The 27,931-nt window shown below is 43.1% G+C and overlaps 1 protein-coding gene across 3 annotated transcripts; it reads left to right on the plus strand.

Moving 5' to 3' along the window:
• Positions 1-26,901, plus strand: LOC118374898 (homeobox protein Mohawk). Of its 3 annotated transcripts, none has more exons than XM_052506924.1 (8): positions 1-155; positions 1,030-1,321; positions 3,569-3,619; positions 3,802-3,961; positions 6,641-6,794; positions 8,572-8,913; positions 25,011-25,044; positions 25,528-26,901. In XM_052506924.1, the coding sequence occupies exons 2-8, from the start codon at positions 1,140-1,142 to the stop codon at positions 25,721-25,723; spliced, it is 1,119 nt and encodes a 372-aa protein (XP_052362884.1). In that variant the 5' UTR covers positions 1-155; positions 1,030-1,139; the 3' UTR covers positions 25,724-26,901. The 3 variants fall into 3 exon arrangements, with proteins under 3 accessions (XP_052362884.1, XP_052362890.1, XP_052362887.1); XM_052506927.1 differs by lacking the exon at positions 1-155 and adding an exon at positions 166-350; XM_052506930.1 differs by lacking the exon at positions 3,569-3,619.
• The last annotated feature ends 1,030 nt before the right edge of the window (positions 26,902-27,931 follow it).

A 27,931-nucleotide genomic window follows, 5' to 3' on the forward strand; every position in this document is an offset into this window, starting at 1 on the left:
CTGAGAATCGGAGGCCACTGAATAAAGCAGAGAGGCGACCGCGGTTCGTGTGGTTTCAGCTAAGGAACTTAGAACGGGAACATGTGAGCAGGGAATGGACAACTGGAAGCAGGATTACTTCACACTACACAAGACGCAGGCGGGCTGCGGTACAGGTAACTGAGAACGAGACACCGTCTGATGGGGTTTCTTATGTGTGACTACAATGGAAAAACGTCTACCTCAACTTGAAAGCGCGTTACCTTATCCCCGGAATGGGATATATCTGGCAACATTGTTCCATGGTGATGGCACGGTATATCCCTCCCGTGACTGGAGTCATGCTCATGTTAAGCCAGAAATATTTATCGGTATGACAGTAGGCTACTCTAACTGTAAATCATAAACCTTGACGGTTTAAAATCAAACAAAATGTATAGCTGAACTATTTTGTGTGTCAGCTCAAATGCACCTCTGAAATGTCTGACGACGATAGAGAGAGATTTCATGGCAACATGTGGTGGAGTGGAATGCATTGTATCTCTAAAATCAAGGGGGGAAAGGCGATGGAATGACATTACGAATGAGCCCGTGCGGCTGTGGACCCATTTAGCACATCTGATGGACCGTATTTTTTCTCAATGTATTGACATTCTCTGTATGTATGGTGAGGTTGTTTTGACATTTTAGTCATTTTGTAGCCTAGTGAATATATTTTAGTGAGTAAAATATGAAAATATCGCTCACATGAATGCTTAATGGATTCATGGCACCGCACAGCAGTGCAGAGGGATGTGTTTTATTGAGATGGATGGTCTTTGAGTATAGTCAAGAACACTACTGTCTCTGTGGTTTCATTCAGGCTTTCGCTTATTGCGTAAATGGATCTACCATGAATTAGGATACAATATAATGCACTTTGATTTTTTGCGCATCATCATATTATCCATAGATTCAAAACCATATATCCAACTTTAGTAAATGATAACAATCTGAATCTGATAACCCCAGCTGCATGAATTTTGAATCAATATTCCACTTGCTTCACAGGGGACTCACCGGGACACTGGGGCAGCAGCTTCAATAAGAAGTGAAGTGCAACAATATTTGAGAAATATAATTTTACGAAGCAGAGATAACAGAGGAATACCGAACCAAAGATGAATACTATTGTGTTTAACAAATTGAGTAACCAGGTCCTCTTCGATGAGAAGGCGAAGGAGGTCGAGAGGAGCAGCATCAATTATTTAGAGGTAATAGATGGACAGCATCCGGACCTTCATCCAGACCTGCTATCAAGCAATCATCAAGTTATCAAAGACAACGGCATCAGACACAGGAGGTATGTCACTCATTCAAACTTCTCATTAACAAAGCAGACGACAAAACTTGCAACAGTGTTTAGATGTTTTAATGAATGCACTTCGGTTTGCATTGTAAAGTCATATTTGGGTAACGGAACCTTTCTGGTGGCGCAACTGAATAAGGATTTGATACACATTGTGTGAAAGGTGTAAGAAGTCGATGGTGCAAGTTTGAATTGTGCAGATTCGTGTTTTTTTTATGATGGTGACCCCAGGTAACCAAGTGTGCTTGATGTGCAATTACGTATTTATAATGCAAGAGGTAGGCTTTTCGAAAGCAATGTTATCTAATACTGTTTTGGATATGTTCTAAACAGTCATTTAAATGATACATTCAGACAAAAGGTTATCTAAAATGAAATCACAGCACATCTTAGCAAAATATGAACCACATTAGGTTGTACATGCATATTTCATTTTCCCATCAATGCAATATAATCTCATCGTTTTAGGGAAATTGCAGGAAATGACTATTTACTATTACAACCTGGTTTGTATTTTAGTGTTGATATTCACAGATAATATACAGATTAATATCTAGGCCACCTGTGTTCAGTAGCGTGTATAAAACACTTTTCGCCTGTTTCCAATATATGAATGTGCCCTTCAACTCAATGTGTGGTGTAGTCAATCATGGCATTTTTATTTGGGAGGGAGAGCGAGAGTAAAAAAGGGATTAATGTCATGCGTTATTTTCATCTAATCAGTACTCAGAGAGTCACAATTCCTCTGATTGACTCCAGTCATGGGCTGTTTACACTCAAGACGCAATGTATTTACAGACAAGTACAGTAGTCCCTTCTATTTTTGGATAGGCACCAGCATCGAATCAAACGTGATGTTGGGTGAATCACTAGTCAATTTAAGCAAACGTCCTACACACGGACGGTCTCCGTCAGAGCCGGAGTTATTGAGCTACGTCTGAGAGACGGAGGGATAGATAACACAATGCGGTGAGGTGCCGCTTCGCGAGGAATATCATTACTAATGAAGAATATTAATTTAGATACGAGGTGTGTGTCGCCAAAATTCACTACAGGGGAGTAAAATGTCCTTTAACATACATATCTACATTAGAAGGGAAGTATTTGTAGAACATGAATTTCAGGCAGACTTGAAGTTAGTAGAAAATATGTTAACATCTGCAACGGAGCTTCGGAGACAGAAGATAACGCAGGAATATCGCAGGGCCATAGTGACATCTACAGGTTTAAAAATCACAGGCAGCAGATGAGATGTATCAAGAAAACATTTCTCCCATTTGGAGTCCCTTTAATTATCAACGTCTGAGAATGTTTCGTTACCAAAATACGTAGGCTATTGCTCGATTTGGAAGTAGCTTATTTTGCACTTGGTTGAAAGATAGCACTTACACAGACAGCACCACGCAAAACGTAGCCATACTTGAGACACGTCTAGATGCTACCATGGGTGTAAAATGGAATGCTTTTTTTTTATTTTTAATTGCGACGTTTTCGTGCTTTGCGGGAGGAGAAGCACCGCAAAGAAAACAGACAACCAATAAAACGCTTCCCTGAGCCAGCTTAAATATAGCACACTTTGGTGAAAAAATGACACACTCTCCAACGGCCATTTAACGTGTTATGACTCTGGATAGCCTTTCTTCATGAAGTAAGACTACAACATGGACGGAATATCTACTTTAGGGCGTGTGTAAATAAACAACAATATTCTCTCTACTATCTATAAAGTACCACTCATCCAGGAATTCAATCTAAGATCACGTCACTTGTTTTTCCCCACCCAAAAATGCATTAAGATGTAGGTCTAATTATATGAAATTGATATGTTGGTAATTATAGCCTATTCCTTTATCGTTGTTTTTCCAAATACGTTTTAATGAGAGACTATCTTTAATTGATTAGCCAAATGGTATTTTGGCCTATATTAGAACTAATATAGCCTACCTCAGGTATAATTAATGTATGCACAGTGAATTAAACCCTAGGCTAAATGTAATTGATATCCGCGAGTATAAACCCAGGGTCGTTACAATATTACCGAATTAGTCTACTCTTGAGTGTAAAAGTTGTGCATCACTGATCAAGTTTTTGCCAACAACTTCTATAAAGGGAAAATACGTTGTAGCCTCCGAAGAGAAATAGCAAAAATAATTTCCCCGTGTTACAAAAAAAAATCTTAACAGCAATGTTTTAATATTTTCTATAAATTCACTATTGTTTCATCATGTCAATTTCTTATAGGCCTACAGTCTGCGACCTTGACAACTCCGTTATGAAAACAAAATCAGAAAAGTATGTGCCACTATTCCGCATAAATTAAACGTCAATAATATATAGATTTTTCTTGATAAATTTGTTTCATAACGAAAATGTTTATTGACAAGGGCCTCAATTCAATTATTTAGGCCTATTTTCTCTAGAGCAGTGACTGACGCACTTGTTGCTCTCTCTCTCGCGCTCTCTCCCTTGTGCAGGGGCCGTCAGAACAGCGGGAAGGTGCGGCACAAGCGTCAGGCCCTTCAGGACATGGCGCGGCCCCTGAAGCAGTGGCTCTACAAACACAGGGACAATCCGTACCCGACTAAAACGGAGAAAATCCTGCTAGCCCTTGGCTCTCAAATGACGTTGGTCCAGGTGGGTTTTTCTCTTGTTTGAAATATTTCAAGATTTCAGGACAGTTCAATTGGAACAGCAGTTTAACCACAACGTAATTTGATTGTTGTTGATATGATATTGTATTGAAATGAAAATAGAACAGTATATGGATAAATATATAGTAGTAATTATCATAGTGAAAAGGCCAAATAACAATGAATTCTAGTGTAGCCTACATTTTCATTTGTCACAGAAATGGTCTATATTAAAATCATGGCATTCCGATTGTCTCTATGAATAATCCATCTTTATTTAACCTTATGGTTTTCATTATGAACAATATTTTCCTTGTTCATATCTCCTGTTAAAGCTTGTTTATACTTGTTTGAAAATATAGCCTCGTTATAGCCTACTTGTCTTTGCAAATAGGCAGTTTGCACTTATGTGACCTTTTAGTGTTGTGAGTCATAGAGCATAGCGTTCCTGTAGATTACTATGTTTCCATCATAAAGTGACAAACACCAGAGAGAGAGAGAGAGAGAGAGAGAGAGAGAGAGAGAGAGAGAGAGAGAGAGAGAGAGAGAGAGAGAGAGAGAGAGAGAGAAATAGAAATAGAAAGAGCCAGAATGTGAGATAGGGAGAGCAGCAACAGAACGCAACAACTGAGCTCCTCCCTATGGTATGTTCTGTCTGACATGGGGCTTGTACAGACCTAGGATCTTATTTTGAGACAGTTTACTATAATGGTAAAATAATCCTGCAGCAACAGGAAATGCAAATTATTACGTGGATTATAATTCATGGACATTATTTGTAGGGGTTGATGCATTTTTCATAAGGGCAAATCAAGTCTGACATTTTAAAGTGAAATTAAGAAACATTTTAAAACTTTGAATACACTACAAAATTAAATTTCCTCAGCAACAAAGAGTGATCAAATTAAGATCCTACATCTGCATGTTGCTGTGTCATCTGCACACAACACAAGGTCATAAATGATAGAGGGAGGGAGGGATCTAAGGCTTTCACGGCTATTTCCCCGTTCCTGCTTCGGTCGCCTCATCTGTTTTTCCTTTGGGTCCTAATGAAGCTGTTTGTTTTGGGGAGAAGAATGCTTTACATGGAACACACACACTCAGGCCCACACACACCCTATACGGGGGTGCAATGCCATGTTATGTTAATGTTGTGTCTGTCTGTCTGTCTGTCTGTCTGTCTGTCTGTCTGTCTGTCTGTCTGTCTGTCTGTCTGTCTGTCTGTCTGTCTGTCTGTCTGTCTGTCTGTCTGTCTGTCTGTCTGTCTGTCTGTCTGTCTGTCTGTCTGTCTGTCTGTCTGTCTGTCTGTCTGTCTGTCTGTCTGTCTGTCTGTCTGTCTGTCTGTCTGTCTGTCTGTGAAACAAGGTGATGAACCCTGTGGTGTCATAACACTGTGTATTATCATCACACTGTGTTTGATATCTGTGGTGGTAACCCGTCATTGTGATCAGGTGTGAGTCCCAAATGGCATCCTATTCCCTACATAGTGCACTACTTTTGACCAGAGCCCTATGGGCCTTCGTTAGTAGTAGTGCACTATATAGGAGAATAGGGTGCTATTTTGGATGTAGACCAGGCGTGACACCCATCCATCCTCTCGCAGTCTCAGTCTTAATAACATATTTTCCTACAGGCTGATAAGCAAATTGCCTCAGACCTCTAAGTGCTCTCTGTCTTTCTCAGCCTTCTCCAAGCCACATGTAGACATCTCAGCTAAGGCCCCTAGTGTAACATGCCCTCAGCTAGAGACAAAGGGACGTGGGACTCTCTTCGTTAATGAGAAACGTGATACTGAAACACAGGAAAGGTCCAAAAATAAGTACTCTAATATACCCTTTCATAAGTTGCTTGAAGTCTATTGAGCATGAACAAATATTCTAGTATAACATCTGATGGGCTCTGGTTCTTGTGAAATGGAGAAGGCAGGGTTGGGTATCATTTCATTGCATTAGAGAAGACGGGTGCTTGAAAAAAACAAATATTAGAAGGAGAGTGTTGGAATCCAGAATAAGCACATAGGACTGGGTACATTGGGTTGGAAATAAGTTAATGTAACGTTACATTCGCTGGTCCTGTCAAGCATTTGGGGGTGTTAAACCTTTGTGAATGGGATTTTGAAAGCCTTTGATATAGACTAGAGGACGATAGATGACTAGACTAGATGAATGCTACAGTGTTTTATCGCTGCTCCGACCCATTTCCTCAGTGTGTCTGGGATGTCTCGGCGACTCTGGTTCAGCGGTGTTATTGGTATCAGGGTCCGCCATACGGCAACCTGACTCTCTCTCCGTCTCTCTCATGCCCAGGGTAAGGCAGGCCGGATGGAGGGAGGCACAACAGACGTTTCCCTAAAGGATAGTCTGTGTAATGTCATGGATGTGGGGGTGTTTTGGATCCAAACAATAATATTGATTTCTATTTTCTTTTTCTTTACTTATCTTCCCATTTCTCCCCATTTTCTTCTCTCTCTCTGACTCTCCTTGTACCTTGCTCTCTGTCTTTCTTTCTCTGCCCTCTCTCTCTCTCTCTCTCTCTCTCTCTCTCTCTCTCTCTCTCTCTCTCTCTCTCTCTCTCTCTCTCTCTCTCTCTCTCTCTCTCTCTCTCTCTCTCTCTCTCTCTCTCTCTCTCTCTCTCTCTTTTTTCTCTCTCTCCCTCTCTCTCACCCCCCCTCCCCGTCTCTCAGGTCTCTAACTGGTTTGCCAACGCTAGAAGGAGGCTGAAGAACACAGTGAGACAGCCAGACCTGAGCTGGGCCCTGCGCATCAAACTCTACAACAAATACGTCCAAGGCAACGCAGAGAGGCTGAGTGTCAGCAGCGATGACACCTGCTCAGAAGGTAAGCCCCAACCCTTCCCTCACTGCCAACCCATCATATTATATATAGCATCATATGTCTAATCTAATAAAGATAACCCTCACTGCCAGGGCCAATCTATCACATTACACCTCATACATTACATGTTTCAAAAGGTAACCACCCATCACTGCCAAAGTATCAGCTCATAACACCTCATAACATCATTCATCGAATCCTTCAAATCATATCTCTAGCTCAGAAAATGAGGTCAGCCAAACACAAGCATCTTCCTCCTCCCATATGCCTCGTATCCGACAGCTCCAGCTCCAAAGTAAGGATCCATTTATGCATGGCCATGTGCTGGTGTTATAAATGGCCTGTCTGTGGTTGTGTCCTAAATGGCAACCTACTCCCTATATAGTGCACTACTTTTGACAAAAAAAACCCTACGGGCTCTGGTCAAAAGTAGTGCACTATATAGGGAATGGGGTTCTATGTGGGACGCACCCTGTATGTCCTGGTAGACAGAAGAGGTTCAGAGGCTGTGACACACTGTCATTAAGACACCCTACTGGGCTAGCAGGGCTGAGGACTAGATTCCCCTTCAGATCCCAGCCTGCAATTGGAAATGAGAGGCTCTGTCAGCTGTGTATTTCTCTCTTTCTCTCTCTCTCTCTCAGCTCTTTCCGGGTGACACAGAAAAACACCCGTGCCCTATACTGTGGTGTCACTCAGTCTCTTAATCCCTAATTAGGTTTGTTGAGGAGGAGAGGCACACAAATGTGGGCAGGGTGGAATGTCTATAGTTTGCACAGTCTTCACTTTGCATGGTGTTCTCCAGTGCCCAGAGACTTACTTCTCTTGTTATAATACAGTTCTGAACTTTTTATCAGCTCTTCTCCCTGCCATGATCCATATACTGCTGGCCAAGCCACTCTATCAGATCCCCCACTGTGATCTTATAGAGAGTTAGTTATGAGACCGAGTAGACCATGATCCCAATGACCCTGTATCTATTCAGTCTAACTGTCAAGGTCTCTGTTAGATATTTCACCTCAGTGTCGGCGAGGTTGCCGTGGCAATGCCTCAACAGGAAGAGGTCAGGGGTCAGACCGGGGGAGGCTAAAGGTCACATGTAGCTCAGGTTTATGTCCGACTTGAGGAAAGGCATGAAAGAGCAATGTCAAAGGCTTAAAAAAGGAACCTTTGGCTAGATTGTTTTACATGTCACCTGACGATTTCAACCTCACTCTCGGATGTGCAATGTATGCCTCGATATACGCCTCAAATATCTACTTCAGAAAGCAGGGGGAAGGAAAGCAAATTTGTCCATGTGGTTCTGATATGTAAAAGCTATAATTATAATTTGGCCCAAACTGAATCAAAACTCAGACCTGCCGAAATTACCCAATTACAGTCTTGGCACTGACACTATCTAGAGTGGAGCTCTCTTGATTTCCCTCATCCCGAGAGGGTTACTGTTTTTCAGCAACGTGTTTTATCCTCTGTATTTTCTTTCATCAGATGGGGCCAATATTTTAATTCAATCTCAGCCGCAAAGAGCTCCCTGGAAAGGATTTATTTCTGCAAAGAGTAACAGCAATGTGCTTTTTATAGAGAGGAAATGGGCTACCAACCGTTATGGTTTGGTAATGCCTTGGTCTTAAGCTGATAGCTGAGGTCTTTCTTTACTGTAGTTGTTTGAAGTCCTGCAAACTGGAGGGCATACAGACAGAGGAACTAAATGTCAGATCTTTCTTTCTTTCTCTCTCTACTTTGTCTGTTTCCTTCCTGGTGGCACCCCCTGGTGTTGTAGATGGGGACAACACTCAGCGGATGCAGACGAGTGGCGTTGAGTTTAGCAAGCCCATGTACCAGAGCGTCATCAAGAAAGAGGGCGCAGCCATGATGGGGGTGGGGCTCCGGGCTGCCGCCGCTGCCTCATTGGCCGAGGACTATGTGACTCCGCCTCCCAAGTACAAGAGTAGCTTGCTCCACCGTTACCTCAACGATTCGCTGCGACACGTGATGGTAGCCAACGCCGTCATGGATGCCAGGAAGAGGAACCACTCAGGATCCTTCAGCTCCAATGAGTACGACGATGATCTCCTCTCCCCGTCATCCTCAGAAACCGAGGCAAACTTTGTTTATCGAGCTGGTAAGAGTCCTTACATTCCTTCTCACATTCTTTCCTCAAGATTTAGCCGCCTGCTGCTTCTCTCTTCTCTTTTTTCTCTTTCTGTCCCCATCTGCACATTTTGTTTTAATTCCCGGCCCTCAGCCCCATCTGGCCCATTCGTTGTGAGGAAGGCGTTCTTGGGCGCTGTGATGATGTTCCACTGCTGTTCCACTCCCTGTTGTCCAGTTTCAACAGCCTGGTTCTGGTTCTGGTTCTCTGTACTCCCTGTTCTCACACTCTCCTTTCATTTCAGATGTGTGAAAGTTAATATGATACTTGTGGCTACTGAAATGGACCTCCTAGGTACCTATAGGAAAGGATAGCCTGGCCGGAGCCTTAAATTAGTCTATTATTAGATTAAATCTGTGTCCCAAATGGCATCATATTCCCAATTTAACGCACTACTTTTTCCATTTGGGACCTGGCCAAGTGTAATATAAATCTCTCTGTGTGTTCCGTTCATACCAACAGAGAGACCCTGGTCTCGCCCTGTCTTAGGTCTGGGGTTTACGGTTTAACACTAGAGACACAATAAGAACATGTGTAACTTACTCACATTCTGACTACTGTTTAGCATGTCTTTGATCCTGCCATGATGCCTTACTGAAAGAGAGAGAACAGGGCAGACATGGGAGGGAAACTTGTGTGTGTGTGTGTATGTGTGTGTGTGTGTGTGTGTGTGTGTGTGTGTGTGTGTGTGTGTGTGTGTGTGTGTGTGTGTGTGTGTGTGTGTGTGTGTGTGTGTGTGTGTGTGTGTGTGTGTGTGTGTGTGTGTGTGTGTGTGTGTGTGTGTGTGTGTGTGTGCCAGCGTGTGTGAGCCAGCGTCTGTGAGCGTGCAGCTTTCCCCAAGGCGGAGCAGGGGCTCAGTGCAAATAAAACAAAAACCAAAGCTAAAGTAATACAAAAAAATGGATATATTTGAGCGAGGCACATGAAACAAAGAGTGTGCATGTGAGTTTTCCACTTGGCATATGAATTTCACACAGTGCAGTGTCCCTTAACCCCTGGTTTTAGTGCCTGTGGGCTGGCCTTGGATATCAGAACGGCTGTATGTGCTGTGTCTTATAAAGGCTTCATGGTTTCATGATGTTTCACCCACAGGTTCCAGGTGCTGTTACCAATCAGACCTACTAGTGCTGCATGAAGTTCTGACAGTTCCTCTTCAGTTCTAGAACAACTGGGACTCTGTTTATTAAAAAGTGCCTATATGGAATTCAGATTGAGGTGGAAGAGTGAGATTGGGATGGGGTAGGGTGAGGGATATTATCCAATTTTGATTCAAACTTGATCATATGGCTAAATGTGTAGATCTCTGGGGCCAAGCCTTTCAGGTCGGTGTCAGAGAAAGGCCCCAAAAATGTCAAAGACTCCAGTCATAGACTGTTCTCTCTGCTACCGCACGGCAAGCTGTAACGGAGCGCCAAGTCTAGGTCCGAAAGGCTCCTTAACAGCTTCTACCCCAAACCATAAGACTGCTGAACAATTAATCAAATGGCCACCCGGACGATTTTTTAAACTTTAGTTTATTTAGTAAATATTTTCTTAACTTTATTTTCTTAAAACTGCATTGTTGGTTAAGGGCTTGTAAGTAAGCATTTCACGGCGCATGTATTCGGCGCATGTGACAAATACAATTTGATTTGAATTTGAAGTGATGTTTAACCGGATAGGGGAGGCAGTCCAATGAATCTCTCCAGCGATCACGACTGTTACAATCCTCCATCAAATCCTTAAAACTCCCTGACCCGAAAAACTCTATTTCTCTCACTGAGACACCTGCTGAGCACGGCAGTCACCAGCCAGACACAGACAGAGAGAAATACAGAGAGCGAGAGAGAGAGAAAGAAAGAGGGACAGAGAGATGGATAGAGAGAGAGAGAGACGGAGAAAGAGAGGAAGTGAGAGAGAGAGTGAGAGAGAGAAAAAGGTAGAGACAAAGGTAAAGAGAGACAGAGAGCAAAAGAGAGAAAGAGAGAGAGAGAGACAGAGAGAGCAAAAGAGAGAAAGAGAGAGAGAGAGAGCAAAAGAGAGAGAGACAGAGAGAGCAAAAGAGAGAGAGAGAGAGAGAGAGAGAGAGAGAGAGAGAGAGCAAAAGAGAGAGAGGGAGAGAGAGGGAGAGAGGGAGAGGCTTAGCTTAGGCTTCAGCACAGGACTCGATTTAATAAGAAAAATATATAAGGAATTATTTACCTGGCCCACATAATGTTTTAATAGAAAGTAACTATTTTATCTCCATGGTAATTCTAATGTCTTGGCTGTGACTTCTCTCTCTTGGGTTTCTGGGCTGGCCAGCCAGGCATTATTGGGAACGGTTACATGCGAGAAAAGAAGGGAGCTTGAATCCCGATGCACGGAAAGTTATCTGAGGCTTGGGCTCACAAGAAAGTTCACATGAACACCTGCTAGCCCCTCATCATCAAAACTCAGCAAAAAAGAAAACAAATTAAATTAAAGTTTAATTCTATGATTCTACATCTGATCTTGTTGTCAGAGAGAGAGCGGGAAAGAGTGAGAGGCTCAGACAGAGTAAGAGAGAGTGAAATAGAGGAAGGGAGAGAGTTAGAGGGAGAGAGAAGGAGCGTTAGAGAGAGCGAGAGTAATAAAGAAAGAAAGAATTAGAGAGATAGAGAGAGAATGGTTAAGCTCCAATTTGCATCATTTCCTCTGGAGTTTTTTTCTCCTGACTTAACATTCCAGATATTTTAGTAGTGAAATAATTCCTGAGCCTTTTGACAATTATAGAGTGTCTGAAATTTCAGGCTTGAGCTGAGCTTCCTGGACTGGAGGTGTGTGTGTGTCTGAGCGTGTGCATGTGTGTGTGGGTGAGTGTGTTCGTGCGTGCCTGCCTGCCTGGGCTGTAGGAGATTGAGGGGCTGTAGGAGATTGAGAGACTGAGCTCTCAGAACTCTCAGAGTTCTTGGCACTGGCACATTCGTTATGAGCCCCTACCTTTGCCTCACTTCTGATTCGCTTAAGCCAAATGTGTCGTGCCCGCTGATCAGAACCCATTGGTTAAATGTCCATTAATGGGACAATTGGTGGATGTCTGCCGTGGGTGTTATCTCTGACTTCAGAGAGCAGTCAGACGTGGCAGGAGATGGTGAGTGTAGATTTACTCTATGCGTCCAAATGGCACGCTATTCCTTACATCCTTTTCCCTATGGGCTCTGGTCAAAGTAGTGCACTACATAGGAAACAGGGTGCCATTTGGGATGAAAGCTTTCTCTGTCCCTGCACTCAGTGGGAAAACCAAAAGCCTTTTTTTTGCTTGACGTAAAGAAAACATATCTCTGAAATATCCTGTTGGGAATTTCATTGAAAACAAGGAACAGTAGAAGTCTAATGCACATGCCAGTGGTTTCATGCCAAATTACCCTTTAATGGCATATTAAATGGCAGGAATCTCACTGAATGTTTTTCTTCTTGCTCACTACCAGATTTTGCCCCGTCCGATATGATATAGATCATTACACGCCAAATAATTATCTTCATTTCTGCGAAAGGGGAAAGATCTTTGGCAGAGGTTTCTCAGAGGTTTGACAGTGGTACATTTTCTCAGGTTCTGTTCTGCGTAGTGTAATGTACTGTATAAGTAAGCACAACTGATATATCATCAATACATGACTTAGGGCTTTATTCAATCCACATCGCAGAAGTTCAGCTTTATAGCATTTTTGAAATTTAAAGGCAACGTTCCTGCTTTAGTGGATTGAATAGCGCCCTTAATTTGTGATTTCTTTTGCTAGAATTTCATATTAAGTTAATGGTGCTCTTTTTAAAAATGTACTAAACAGTTGGTTTGTTCAGCCAAGTTTCCCCAAAAATATTTTATAGGTTCTGTTGAGATTGGATAAGTAGATCAATCAAGAAGAAGAAAATGATCAATTATTGTCTATTTCCCTAATTGTGTAATTTCATTTAAAATCTATTATTGTCTGTAGTTTAGTACCATGACAGCATGGTTTCTATTTCTACTAAATAGTGATAAATGTGGTTGATGTGTTTGCGATATTCCATAGGCCCAAAACGTCTCAGTAATTTCGAGAAGAACACACTCTTTTTCCATTCAGCCATTTTCTCAGACAGACAGGGCCATTCGTTGACTGACATTCAGGGACAACCATCACGTTATGATTGAAGAGCACCTGTAAAATTATTTGTAAAATACATTGGTCTCAAAGTGACTTTTTACGAATGCAGGGAGGCAACATTTAACACATCGTTGAGTCTGAAATATGTTCAATGAAAACAGTAGTGTTTGACAGGGCCTCTGAGACTCATAAGGGTCTGTTGAATTAGGTCACAGCAAGTGCTAGACGGTTATTGAATCCTAGAGAATTGTAGTCTAAAAAGCTGTTTAAAAAGCACTTAAAAATCCTATCTACCTGAATGGAAATGTTTAGTAGCCTCGTAGCTGCCAGGCTGACTCGGTAGGTGCCTTGGAGCGATGACATAGCGAGAGTGTCAGCCTGCCGTCCCATACAGGTGGAAAGAAAAAGGCAACGTCTTGAACACAGTCATCATTATCAGTGGAGCTGGTCTCCTTTTCGTCTAGTCTAATAAGCTACAGAATACTATATGCAGCTGGATATGTATCCCCATGATCAATGACTCCTCCATGGCTGCGTTGACACTGGCAGCCCAATTCTGATATTTTGCCCAACTATTGTAGAAAGAGCTGATCTGATCTGACCAATAAGTTGAAAAAGATCATAATTGGGCTGCCTGTGTAAACGCAACCTACTACTCTCAGGACGTTTATGAAAGAAACTGAGTACTGTCCTGATTTATAAAGCAGCAGTACAATTCCGTTGAATGGGTGGAAAGTGGAAAATGTCTGATTTTAGAAAAGAGAAACGTCTCAGACAGTAGCGTTCGTTGAGTGATGTGTAATTTAGTGAAGCTAGTTGTTAGGCGGCCACAGGGAGCTGAGAGGACAATACTTTACTGGCTCTGTATGATGACAATAAGCCTCTGTGGCTGCGTTTACACAGACAGCCCAATTCAGATTTATTTTTTTTACCACTAATTGGTCTTTTGACCAATCAGATCATCTCTTTTGCCAATAATTGGGCAAAAGATCAGAATTAGTTTGCATGTGTAAACACAGCCTTTGTGACATTGATGGATGCGGATTCCTCTTGCAGTGGCTCATCTTAGGAATCCAACTAGCCAGGCAGGGACGGGAGGACTGGCCACAGATTCCTCTTTCCACCCTTTCATAATAATAAAGGAGGAGAGGGAGAAGGGGGGAGAGGATGGAGGGATGGAGCAGGACAGAGGCTGTTCCAAGAGAACAACCCGGCAGCCAAGACTCACTAAAGTCCAGTGTGTGTGGTGTCTGTGTGTGTGCACGTTCCTGCATGTTTGTGTGTGTCTGTGAGAAAGATCTTGACTTTTAGAGGGGGGCCAGATATTTCTCAGAGAGTGGAGGGGGCTGTCGGGAGAAGAAAGTGAGCGTTGCGGCTGTGATTAGTAAAAGACAGAGAGAGCGTGGCGTACACCAGCCGTCCTCTCTTTCTCTTCGCCAGTATATTTTGTTGAAAGGCTGGAATGAGTGAGTGTGTGTGTCCATGTGTCTGGTAGAATGAAGACTTTTCAACAGAACGACAAAAGCCATCGATAGTAAAACATTCATAATGATTAGGATGTGAAGTAAATCAGGTATTTCCCACAAAAGCGGAGAGTGGAATAGAGTGGAGTAGAGTAGAATATCTAATGTATTGCAACCCCATTGTGTCTTTTTGGGTGTGGTGGGTAACTGCTTATGGTGGCAAACAGAAGTGGGATCCTGGCTTGATTCAAACTTGATCTTGGCTTGATTTTGTGGTACAGAGTACGAAGTGTGCTAGTGAGTGGATAGGTACATGGAAAGAAAAGGAGGGCTGAGTTCGGTTGGGCTGGTTTTATATTTATAAGATAAATGTTGTCCACCACCTACCAGACAGAAATTGGGCGTGATGCGAATAGAACGGAAACGGAGTAGTACAGAACAAGCCTAGTTCATTCAGAACAATCGGTTTCATAGAGAAATTAAGTGTGACAAACATAGGCCCAGGCCCTGTTTATAGTGAAACTCCTAACATAGATGTCAGAAGTGGGAGATTAATGACAGAGGCATTGATCAAAAGCTAGTCGTCAGCGTCAAAGTTTGAGTAGCGTCCAGAATCACAAATTGGTTTCATAAAAATAAAACAAACAGCCTCATGTCTAAAACAATTGCCCACAACAGTGTTCCCATGGGATGGCTGTGAAGGGAGAGAATGGCTTAATGAGAGAGTAGAAGCTGTGACCAGGAGTGAGTCAAGGCCCTCACACACACACGCACGCACACACACACACACACACACACACACACACACACACACACACACACACACACACACACACACACACACACACACACACACACACACACACACACACACACACACACACACACACACACACACACACACACACACACACACACACACACACACACACACACACACACACACACACACACACACACACACACAGGGAATTGTGAAATATGATGTTACGACTGCAGCACAAACATATCATATGGGTTCCAAGTTGGAACTTCCAACTTCAGATTTTTTTGTCCAAGAAAACACTTAAAAATCCCGAGCAAATTGTGTTTACAAAAGAGTTTGGTGTACATCATTTCTTTAGTGCATTTTGTGTACTGCAAACAACTTCCATTTGTCTCAGAGGACCAGGGTTTGTTGAGAAAGGCTGGGAGCAGAAATAGCTTTTAGCTCTGGTTCAGATTCAGAGCAGCGTGTTTTTTTTGTGTCTGTACCTGTTCATTCAAACAGAGGATCGTGATAAAGTATCTGTTGAATAGTTTAAGAATGGGGCCTTTTCTGAATCTCACTTCGACCATTCGGTCTACGTCATCGGGTGATATCGTTACCATATTAATACTTCCCCAGTGAACCATACACCTCTCTGGTCTTTAGGTCAGTGTTTGAAGTATGCACGTACTGATCCACAGATTTCAGACAAGGCTCCGATTGGAGCTTGTGTCCAACTCTCCTTAATCTCTAACCGCAGGAGGAGCAGAGCTCGCTGTCGTGATGACCGTTTCCGTGCCAACCATCTGCAGCAAACAGACATGTAGGAATCCCTGTCACGCTGATCTCTGCTGAGGTTCAGATCTTCCTCAGGGATGTTGATGTGCGGTGGTGGTCGACGTCTCTCTCTCTCTCTCTCTCTCTCTCTCTCTCTCTCTCTCTCTCTCTCTCTCTCTCTCTCTCTCTCTCTCTCTCTCTCTCTCTCTCTCTCTCTCTCTCTCTCTCTCTCTCTCTCTCTCTCTCTCTCTCTCTCTCTCTCACACACACACACACACAAAAAGAGATGAGCCTTAGTTAATTAACAAGGAATTGCTCTCCTCCAGCCCACTCATTTGGCTGTCACTCTGATTAGCTAGTGTTTGCTGCCACTCGTAAACATAACATACAGACTCTCTGAAACTCAGCCATGTTTAAACACACCAAACACTGTTATGTTTTCATCTCCAAAAACAAATTATGAATTTTTGGGGGGATTGTTATCTTTTCCCCCTATCACTGACTGATGCATTGTGTTCTGGGAATGTCATGGTCCGTGTCATCTGCCTCCACGTAGTAGAAGAAGTGGCAGGAATAGGAAAAAGGAAAGACTAAGCCATTTTAAAAGTTATATATAGTGTGCATGGTTAATATTTTATGCATCTGGGATTGTTAATATCTATTATAACATAGCCTGGATGTTATTACTATTACTAGGTCATTACTAGCTACAGTAATATATGGGGTTCTTACCAGAAAGAGAACAATAATGTAATATTTCTAGCAGGAATACAGTGACTGCTGACCTGAATCTGTGTTGTGTCCCAAATTGCACCCTATTCCATATATGGTTACCTACTTTTGACTAGAGCCCTGGTCAAAAATAGTGCACTACAAAGGAAATAGGGTGTCATTTGGGATGCAACCTATTACTCCCAGTACAATGGCTCCTCTGTGGCTGCAAAGTTACGACTTACTAGAGGATTATCCAACTCAGCAACGTGCTGCAGCGCTCAACCAAGTCAAAGCCATGATAGATTTACAGACTGAAAACCTGAAACCTAGTGTCCATCCCAAATGGCAACCTATTCCCTATAGTGCACTATGTAGAGAATAGGGTGCCTTTTGGTACGCATCCCTAGAAAGGTGAAACGTTCTGGACTGGTTTGAATGCTAATACTCTGTAATATCGCCTGCTAGTTTGGATTCACGTACTGTACTTGACAGGAATATAAAAGTTCATGCAAATTGGCAATGTAATAGAATACCATATCTTTTTATGCCTATTTTGCGTTTACTCACTCACTGGTTTTGTGAACTTCTTTTTTCAATTTAAAAGTTATGAACTCGAAGCCATGTCATTGTAAGCAAGGCAGGGAAGCAGTGAAAGCACATTTTCCATAAATTCTCTGTCTTTGTGTCTCTATGTGTGAGTGTGACTGGCTTATATTTTGGCTTTGGCCCCTGGACGGCTAGTAATGTGCCAGTGAGGGCCCATGGAGCCCCAGCCTCGGAGTGGCTGCCCAAGAGAGAGGGTGGAGGGTGGAGGGAGGGCCCAGGGATGGGTTGGCAGTCCTGGGGCAAGAGAAGTGCCAAGGCATCCCTAACTTCATTCACAGACACCCCTTGACATTATGAAAAAGTGCAGATCATTTAAAACCACCGCAAAAATAAGAGGACAAAACCAAGCTCTTCATCATGTCACTAGTGACAGTCTATTTACAATATGTCTCTCTGCCTCACTCTTTTCTCTCCTTGGTTTGTTTATTTGAGAATAAATATAGGGTCCATATAGGGTTTTTAATGTATTTTTCAACAATCATGACTGAATAAAGTACTTCATAAATTATTATCTGATGTGAGGGGCTAGGCGCTCTACCTTGAGAGTTACAGTATGTGACAAGTCAGTCAAATGCATGTGATCTAGTTGATTTGATGATCATAATGTGCTGTTGGCCTGTTAAGTACGCATTTCACAGGGAGGAAGAGGCGAATCTTTGGCTTCATGAACAAATGTTCTTTGTAGGTCTTTTGTATCCTCATATTTGTTGATGAATTTCCCACCATGAAAATGTTTCCCCATTCCCCATTCAAATATCTTCATACAGTGCATTCGGAAAGTATTCCGACCCCTTGTGTTACGATCAACTAGGAGTGGTGGGTGGAATCAGGCGCAGAGAGCAGGGTTCAGTCTTTCTTTCAAATTTATTCCCCAGCGCAACAAAACAGTCATGCCAACACACAGGGCGTATATAAGTTGCCAGTCCAAACAACAGGACAAAATAGTCCGGAGAATAAATACACGAATAACTCACACCATCAAACACAGAGTAACACAAACAAGCCTGCACAAATACCCAGCGGGCCTAGTGCCCTTAAATACCCTACAAACAAACCCAAATACAAAACAGGTGTACCCAATTACCCAATAACCCAAAACAAACGGAAAGGGAATCGATGGTAGCTAATAGGCCGGCGGCGACGACCGCCGAGCACCGCCCGAACAGGAAGAGGCACCATCTTCGGCAAGGTTCGTGACACCTTGACCTTTTCCACATTTTGTTATGTTACAGCGTCATTCTAAATAAGAACATTTCCTCATCAATCTACACACGATGCATCATAATGATCATTTACATAAGTATTCAGACCCTTCGGTTTGAGACTTGATATCGAGCCCAGGTGCATCCTGTTTCCAATGAGATCTTTGAGATGTTTCTACAACTTGATTGGACTCCACCTATGATAAATTCAATTGATTGGACATGATTTGGAAAAGCACACACCTGTCTATATAAGGTCCCACAGTTGACAGTGCATGTCAGATCAAAAACCAAGCCATGAGGTTGAAGGAATTACTGTAGAGCTCTGAGATAGGATTGGGTCGAGGGGAAGGGTACCAAAACATTTTTGCTGTATAGTAGGTCCACAAGAACACAGTGGCCTCCATCATTCGTAAATGGAAGAAGTTTGGAACCACCAAGACACTTCCTGGAGCTGGCCACCCGGCCAAACTGAGCAATCGGGGGAGAGGGGCCTTGGTCAGGGAGGTGACCAAGAATCCGATGGTCACTCTGACAGGCCTTTATGGTAAAGTGGCCAGACGGAAGACACTTCTCAGTAAAGGCACATGACAGCCCTCTTGGAATTTGCCAAAAGGCACCTGAAGGACTCTCAGACCATGAGAAACAAGATTCTCTGGTTTGATGAAATGAAGATTAAACTCTTTGGCCTGAATGCCAAGCTTCACATTTGGAGGCACCATCCCTACTGTGAACCATGGAGGTGGCAGCATCATGCTGTGGGGATATTTTTCAGTGGCAGGGACTGGGAGACTAGTCAGGATTGAGGGAAAGATAAACGGAGTAAAGTACAGAGAGCTCCTTGATGAAAACCTGCCCCAGAGTGCTCAGGACCTCAGACTGAGGTGAAGGTTCACCTTCCAACAGGAAAATGACCCTAAGCACACAGCCAAGGCAACGGAGGAGTTGCTTCAGGACAAGTCTCTGAATGTCCTTGAGTGGCCCAGCCAGAGCCCGGTGTTGTACACGATCAAACAGCTCTGAAGAGACCTGAAAGTAGATGTGCAGCGACGCTCCACATCCAACCTAACAGAGCTTGAGTGGATCTGCAGAGAAGAATAGGAGAAACTCCCCAAATACGGGTGTGCCAAGCTTGTAGCGTCATGCCCAAGAAGACTCGAGACTCAACAAAGTACTGAATTAAGGGTCTGAATACTTATGTAAATGTGATATTTGTGATTTTTTTTTTTATACATTTGCAAACATTTATAAAAAACGTTTTTTGCTTTGTCATTGTCATTGCTTTGTCATTGTGTGTAGATTGATGTGGGGAAAAAACGAGTTCATCAATTTTAGAATAAAGCTGTAACGTAACAAAATGTGGGAAAAGCCAAGAGGTCTGAATACTTTCCGAATGCACTGTAGATACTGCCCCCCCATGTATACCCCAATCACTATAAAACATGCATTCACTGCACAGGAGGCTGCTGAGGGGAGAGAGGCTCATAATAATGGCCGGAAAGGAGCCAATGTAATGGCATCAAACACCTGTAAACCAAGTGTTTGATGTATTTTACACCATTCCACCAATTCCACTCCAGTCATTACCACGAGCCCGTTCTCCCCAATTAAGGTGCCACAAACCTCCTGTGATTCACTGTAAATGCTGCATATGTCGGCTCAATGGGAAATTATCTTTAAAATTCCTATCGCGTAATCTGTAGCGCTTCAGCGATACAGATGAAATAGAGCCCTAACCCCTTTATCAGTGATTTTAATTGAATTTTGAGACAGAGAAATACATTTTCTAATGTTCGCCAGTATGGCCCGTTGTTGTTTTTGTTTTTGAAGTGAACAGAGTTAACTTGGCCCATAATGTCTCTTTTCCAGTAAGTTGTGTTGAAAGCTTGGTTGCAGACTGAACGGCTTCCTCTCTGTTAGAGATGACAGCACTCAGGATTACTCATCTCTTAGGATGCTTCTTAAATAGCACCCTATTTCATATATAGTGCACTGCTTTTCACCATGGCCCATAAGGGCTTTGGTCAAAAGTAGTGCACTATGTAGGGAATAAGGTGCTATTTGAGACAGAATCTAATACTGTAACTCCTGAGTCATAACATACTGATTGACCTTCTCCAGTTAGCGGAGACGCATGATTGGATGATCACAGTGCTGTCCAGCTCTCCATTGGTCGGTTGACCTCTGGTCTATCAGTGGGGTGTCTGTGATTGCGTCCGTCCCCATCTGTGATGTATATATATTCTCTTTTGTCTGGCTTTCAGGAGCTGCGCGGGTAATAGGCTGAGCTCACTGATCACTAATCTAGCGCAGCCTTTGGTTTGGTTTGTGCACCAGAGGCTGGTGTGGTGTGTTTATTGTTGTGTGTCGCTAACAACAGCACCAGCTGGTTGTGATAAAGCATACCCATCCTCTCTAAGCAGGTGGAATTTATTCCCACTCTCATTTGTCAGTTTGTTGTTGATTGTTTTTGCTCCAATGTTTTGTTTCTACATTTTCCGCTGTATTCACTCTCCTCTATTACCCGCAGTGATGTTAAGTGAACAAATATTTTTGGACTTTCACCTCCACGCCAGAAGCCATCAAACTTCTTTCCCCTCGCCGATCTTTAAAAAAAGGTCTATGAAATCCTGCTGTCAGTATAACAGAAAGGCAACAGCATAGTTAACTGCTTGACTTTCAGTTCAGTAGCAAAGAAGGAGAAAACCCCCCAAAAGAACAGAAAAATAATAAAAGGACCTGCTATGGTTTATTGACAATTTATAGTTTGTTTGGCACGGTCATTGTTTTAAAAAAAATCTGAGTTTTAGATGTTTTAGGCAAAGGAAGTTGGAAATTGAGTTTTAGCTTGAGATGATCCATTTCCAGCTCAGCTCTCCATCCGTCGTTCCCTTCCCGGAGGCGGTGGCCCTGCTGGGCTCTGGCCTGGGTCTGAGTCGGGGATTCTGGGTAAACCACGCTTGTGGCCCCACCCTCTGCTCCACTCTGCTCTGCTCCTAACCTGCAGGAGGCGTCACACAAACAAGGCTTTTATGGGACTTTGAGGGGATTCAATGGCATCTGGACACTGGCTGCCCTGCTCTGAAACACACTGGACTGGAACCCTTTTCAGCCTCAGAGAGAGTTCTGCAGACCAGATCTGGGTCCAATTAATACTTAAAATGTCTATTTTTAATCTGTGCTTGATTGAGCTTGCCTGTTGCAATTGATCCGATAGAAAAGTATTTGACAGGCCTTCTGGGTGGCGCAGTGGTTAAGGGAGCTGTACTGCAGCGCCAGCTGTGCCACCAGAGACTCTGGGTTCGCGCCTGGGCTCTGTCGTAACCGGCCGCAACCGGGAGGTCCGTGGGGAGACGCACAATTGGCAAAAAGGTGTCTTGTAGCAATGCCATAATCCCTTGTAGGGTATTGCTGTATGGCTTGTTGTCATTAGCAACCAATCCATACCCTTCCTGACACCATAGTAAACATTGTGCTAATATATCCATGTAGGAACATAACAACTTACAGCACATTAAAACAATGTAATTGGGATGTAATTACATAGCTGCGATTATACAGAATGAATGAATGGAGCATATTTCAAATCAGTCCCAATCCTGTCTCTAGTACTGGTATTAGTCAGGGAGACTAGATAGAGATACATGTCCTTGAAATATGCTGGAATAGACTAAACCTTTGGCACCTGAGCCATAGAGAAAACGGAGTGCTTGCTCCCCCACTATCAAAATAGGGGAAGCAAACATGTTTTGGCACCTCCACTTTTCTTACCATAAAATGATCGTATTCCATTGGGTCATTTGTCATTTCCACTGATTACTAATGTATGAGTAGACCCCTGCAAATTCCTGTGAAGTATTACAGCAGTCTAACAAAGTAGAAGGGTTTTCACCTAATATTGTAGAGATAAAGTAAAAAATTAGGTCAATTCAATCAGAAGTCAGAGAGCAAAGCTGGAAAGGGAAAGGAGGGTGAAGAAGAAAACACATTGTACTAATTTCAAGGTTTTTTAAATGGCCTGTGGAAGAAATGTGGAAGAAATGCTTGTTCTTGACATATAACAGATATAGTTTTTCCTCGCGAAAGCAAAGGGAGAAACATAATTGCATTTGTTTTGGCTGGACTGCCTGTGAACGGTCAATCTGAAGCACCTTAAACACAGTGTGTTACTGTACGTCACTCCAGTCAGAGGAAGAGTGACAGAGAGAGAGAGAGAGAGAGAGAACTGGTGAGACTGATAAAGAGAGAAGGAAAGAGTGTAAGAGAGAGCAAAAGAGAGGGGAGAGACTCAAGGGATGAAGCGAGAGATAAGAACCAAAAGAAAAAGGAAAAGAAGGAGAGAGAGATGTGGCCAGACGAGTATTCAGGAATGTTCTAAAGAGTTGAAACCCAAGCTGCAGTTTGTTCTCTTTGTAATCGCCTCACAACTTTTTCCTCTCTCTCTCTTAGAATCTCAAACAAGGTGAGTTGACATTATCCCCCTAAAGACCATCTCTCTCTGTGGAGTTAAACTATTACTGAGAGGAACAGGAAACAACAGGAAATGTCATAATCAGCCTCGTATCAGCCTGGGGTTTTGCAGGTCAACGCGGGTCACGGCACATGTGAACGTTTTCGGGAAAACAAGCAGCCAGCGAGGAGAGAAAGGCGTTTGGAATGATTAGGTGTTTTGCTGTTTGGCCCTGCAGGAGTCTGTATTCCCGGTCTGGACTCCGGATTTAGGTCTTTGGAAAAATGAACGGGTGAGGTGAAAGGCGGCGGTGCGCAGTGGTGAAATCCGTCTGTCCATTCTCCGGTGTCGGAGGGGTTCTGGGACCCTTGCAGGAGGAAGTGAGGACATGGTTTTCCAGCTCCACAGTTGTGTAGGAGAAATGACTGTAACTAACAACTCTGTCCCCACCCGACCCTCCGTCCCTGCTACGTAGAAGTGTGGGAACAAATTCCAGTGCAAATGTGCGATGGGGATTTTCATTAGTGTAACAAAACGATCAAAATGACTTGCGGTGTTGGCGGTACAAGTGTTTGCTTGTCAAACATTTTCTTTAAGGGGAAATGCGGTGCGAGGCGAGCATCTGTCTCTCCTCCGTGTCTTTGAGTCTATGGGGCGATCTGGGAGGCCAATCATCGTAAATGAAAGCAGCTGGCGTCCACATGAGAGAGAAAGAGGGGGGGAGAGAGAGGAGAGAGAGAGAGAGAGAGAGAGAGAGAGAGAGAGAGAGAGAGAGAGAGAGAAAATGGAAGAAAAAGAAAGAGAGATAGAGCCTCACCCAAATCAGTCGCCTGGTCTAGACTCAATGCTCAACTCAAACACAGGACAGCTGATTATCTAAGCAAAGAATGCTGGGTATTACTGTACAAATTCTTCAGAGAAAGGCACAATACTCCACAGCAAATCTGACAGACCTGAAGCTTTGCGGTAGTGTTAACTTTAGCACAGACACTCACGGGTTCCCTTTTAGTTTCATCTCTCTCCCCTCACACCCTCCCTCCTTAAAAGCAGCTCATTGGCCTTCGCCATGTGTTTTGTTAATTCAAAGTGTTTGCCTGAAGGCTTCATGAGCAGGAAATCCAGATGCTCTGGTCTCTTTTAATGGGCTTGGAGGGTCCCAAGCCAGTGTCATCATCATCACTGGCTAGAACTCGCCGCTAGGCAGAGGCTAGCCCTGGACCCAAACACTGCCCCCTCACACCACCACCCCACCCTCCCACCCTACTTCCTACCCCCTCTCGAAGCTCTCTACAGCTTGGCAGCTAGTGAGAGTACATGAGGCCTGCTGCGACTGTGCCACCATTACCCAACACACACAAGCACACACACATGCAGACATACACTCACACACATACGCTCACACATGCACGGACGCAAGCATGCACACAAACACACACACACAGAATCACACACACCATCATAACAGTCCTTCTACCTTAAGGTCTGTCTGGTAATCCCACAGTGAGAACACAGGCTTGGTTGTGAACAGACCGATTGACTGACTTCATTGTTTTATTCCTGACTAATGTTTTTCATATGAGCTATAAACGGCTACTATTTGAGTATGTGTGTGTTGGTAAAGCATATGAAGATACGTATCTCTATTTCTCTCTCTCTCTCTCTCTCTCTCTCTCTCTCTCTCTCTCTCTCTCTCTCTCTCCTGCTCTCTCTCTCTGCCAACACAATCATATATTCTCAGTCTCATTTATTTTCAAAGGAAAGTATTAGTGTATACAGTTTAGGATTCATAAATATCAGAAAGTGCAGGTGTGATTCATGTCAAAATATGATTGTTACAGTGCCTTTTTAGTTCTTTAGTCCATTATTACATGGCTACTATTTGTTTTGACATCTGAATCAAGAGCGGAAACAGAGAAACACATGTTACTGCAGCGCACACACACATACACACACACACACACACACCACCTCACCACCTCACCAGCCCTCAAGAAAATCCTTAATATTTTACTGTTGTGATTCCAGAAACCATGGATCATGGATCAAGTAAATGTGACAAGTGAGTGTATTTTACAGATACCTTCTGCATGTTTTTTTTCTCTCTCTATGATTATTAACTACTTGTAGAACTCCCCCTCCTCCAACTCTGCTTTTGTTCTGCCTCTCTTCTCTGTGTGTGTATTGTTCACCTCTCTCTCATCCAACTCTGCATGCTCTCTTCTGCATTGTGTGTAGTTTCCCATCTTCTAACTCTGTGACGTTCTCTGTGTGTGTTGTGAGAGAAAATGCAGTTCGGGGACAGCATACAGGTAGACACAGACACTCTGTGTTCTTTCTCTACTCTCTCTCTCTGCTCTCTCTCTCTCTCTCTCTCTCTCTCTCTCTCTGTGCAATGTTCTCCTTCTTCTGACTGCGTTCTCTGTCTCTCTCCTGCATGCTGTGTAAGGTTTTCCCTCCTATAAATCTGTGTTCTCTCTCGGTGTTATTTAGTGTCCTCTCCTCTAAACTCTGCGTTCGTTGTCTCTCTGTGTGTTGTGTTCAGGGGTGGCGTTCTGAAGGAGAAGGTACGGGGCAAAGACGAGACGTACTGGAAAGAGATCAACGCAGCCATGGCCTTGACTAACCTGGCGCAGGGAAAGGACAGCAATGCATCAGGGACGACGAGCTGCATCATCCAGAAGTCCTCTCATATATCAGAAGTAAAGACTGTCAAAGTGCCTCTGGTGCAGAAGTACTAGCGCCTATCACCAGAGTCGTCTGCCTCCAACTTATCTTCCCTTCCACTCTCTATGCAACACCAACATTCCCTTTGAAAACTCACTCTGAAGAGTCAGTCAAAAAAAAAACGAAACAAGTAACAAGTACTCTCTTCTTTGGTTCTGTTTGGTTTAAGTCAGTATAAATGCAACAGAACTTAAGACAACCTATTTTGTGTGTCGGTCAATGTGTTTTTATTTTATTTTTTAAAACCTGCAGTACATGCATTAGACAAGTGTTGATATGATCATCTTTAACTGCATTATTCTGTTCTCAACGAGACACTTTTGTAATGTTAACTTATTCGCTTTTTTATACTCCGAAATTTGTATTGTACTTTTGCCAAAGTGCCTTTTGGAAGCAGAGCAACACACCCTGTGTGGTAAATAATGTACAGACAGAGTGTCTCTGGGAACATAAAGGACTATTTGAAGTGGCTAGGTGAGTGAAGTAGAAATATATGGTCATATAAGCTTCTTCTGAAGCGGTCCCTTTCTCCCTGATATGTGCCTTAGAACTTGGATGAATTTAGCTCATCATCGAGGCACAGCTGTTAAATAACATCTGAACTGATCTAATTTATCAAGACACACCATGTTAAGCCACATCTCCCTGATGGCATTGTGTATGTTTTGTCTGAGTCCTCATTATGACTGTAAATTGAACACTGTTATGTCTCAGACAGAATACAACAGACCTGCCAACAATAATTGTGAATATATATAAAGTTCACTCCAGTGCAGCAAAACACACTAACACTGACATGAAGGTTAGAATCGATAGGATAGCAGCAGATACACTGTTCTGTTGATAGTCACCACCACCATCATATTTTCCATAGGGATTTTATTTTCCAACGTGGAAGTATTCTTATCAAGGCTTTAGCCTGGAAAGCCCAAGCAAATGTTGAACTAGCACCATCATACAGGCACGCTCACGTGCACATACACACGCAGGCAGGCGCACACAGTCACACGCACACACACACCTGGTCGAATGTTTGGTCGGCAAAGTGCTGTTGAAACGAAGTGTGGCATGAACTAAAAGGGATGCTTTTGTTTCTGTTATCAGTGTTGTATTATATGAACTACAGTGTCGCTGCCTTCTCTTCTCACATGTTTCCGTTCAGAACAAGGTACTTCAACAGTGGAAAAAAAGACTAGCTCACCAGGCCGTTTGATCCTACACTCCTCCTCAGCTGTTTAGAATCACATTCAAATTGCTGTTTACAAGAAGAGAGAGAGAGAGAGAGAACGAGAGAGACTTACTGTTTGACCTAATTTTTTCCCCCTCAGTATTATCTCAGAAGGCAAAGCGACACGTGTTCAAGTATTTGTTATTGTGAGTTTGTTTGTCGCAGAGGTTGTTCTGTTTCTATCAAAGTTTTACCTAGCCATACCGCATTAAGTGTTGTTTTTTTGACCGAATGGAAAGAATCCTCCTGAAATACTTCTAAAGTATGTACAGTGCTTAGGTTATTTACATTGTAGCAACCCCGATGCCAAGTACGCAACCGAGAGAAACCAAGTTGGACTGTTTGAGTAACTGTCGTCGGTCATTTTCTGCCGACTCACTAATTGTATGTATATCTTCAAGGTACTGTTTATGTGTCAAAAATGTACACTTCTTTATTCTCTCTGCTGTTTGGGCCCTTTGTTTGACAACCTAGACTGTGCTTGTGATCAAGGGGTGATTGAGAAAAGCTGCACAAAGTTACTTTTAGAAACAACTCTTAATCTTGAATGTGCAAACCGTTATAAGCTGCACTTAGCTCTCTGTTCTCCACTAGAAAGAAACAAGAGGAAAAGCCGTCACTGAGAATTTATGGGATTGAGTTTAGGGGGAAAAACAATGTGTTTATTATACATATCTTGTTAAACTACGCACAGACACACATATACACACTTATTTTTGTTAGGGTGCCTATGGTAGCAGCGTAATAAATTAAGGAATCACACTAGCCAATCCCCAGGCACTATATTCTCATGCGGGAGACTTCGGTCCACATGTGTTTTTTATACACCTGATCCTGTAAGAGGCGCTGTAGGGTAACCTTTTCCCTCGCTCAGTGTGTTAATAATCCATCCATATGTTTAGCTGGGGCACAACCCTCACACCTCACAGGGAATGCAGCCCATTCCATACGGAACACAACCCCCTTCATACGGAACACAGTTGCCAGAGAAACT

This window comes from Oncorhynchus keta, chromosome 4 (genome assembly GCF_023373465.1).
Source record: "Oncorhynchus keta strain PuntledgeMale-10-30-2019 chromosome 4, Oket_V2, whole genome shotgun sequence".
Classification (NCBI taxonomy): Eukaryota; Metazoa; Chordata; class Actinopteri; order Salmoniformes; family Salmonidae; genus Oncorhynchus; species Oncorhynchus keta.

Bases quoted from the DNA above. Each gene is read 5' to 3' on its own strand.
- LOC118374898 (XM_052506924.1), top strand. From the start codon at position 1,140: ATGAATACTATTGTGTTTAACAAATTGAGTAACCAGGTCCTCTTCGAT. The intron at 6,795-8,571 runs GTAAGCCCCAAC...CTGGTGTTGTAG, and splicing joins CGATGACACCTGCTCAGAAG to ATGGGGACAACACTCAGCGG. The intron at 25,045-25,527 runs GTGAGTGTATTT...TGTTGTGTTCAG, and splicing joins GGATCAAGTAAATGTGACAA to GGGTGGCGTTCTGAAGGAGA.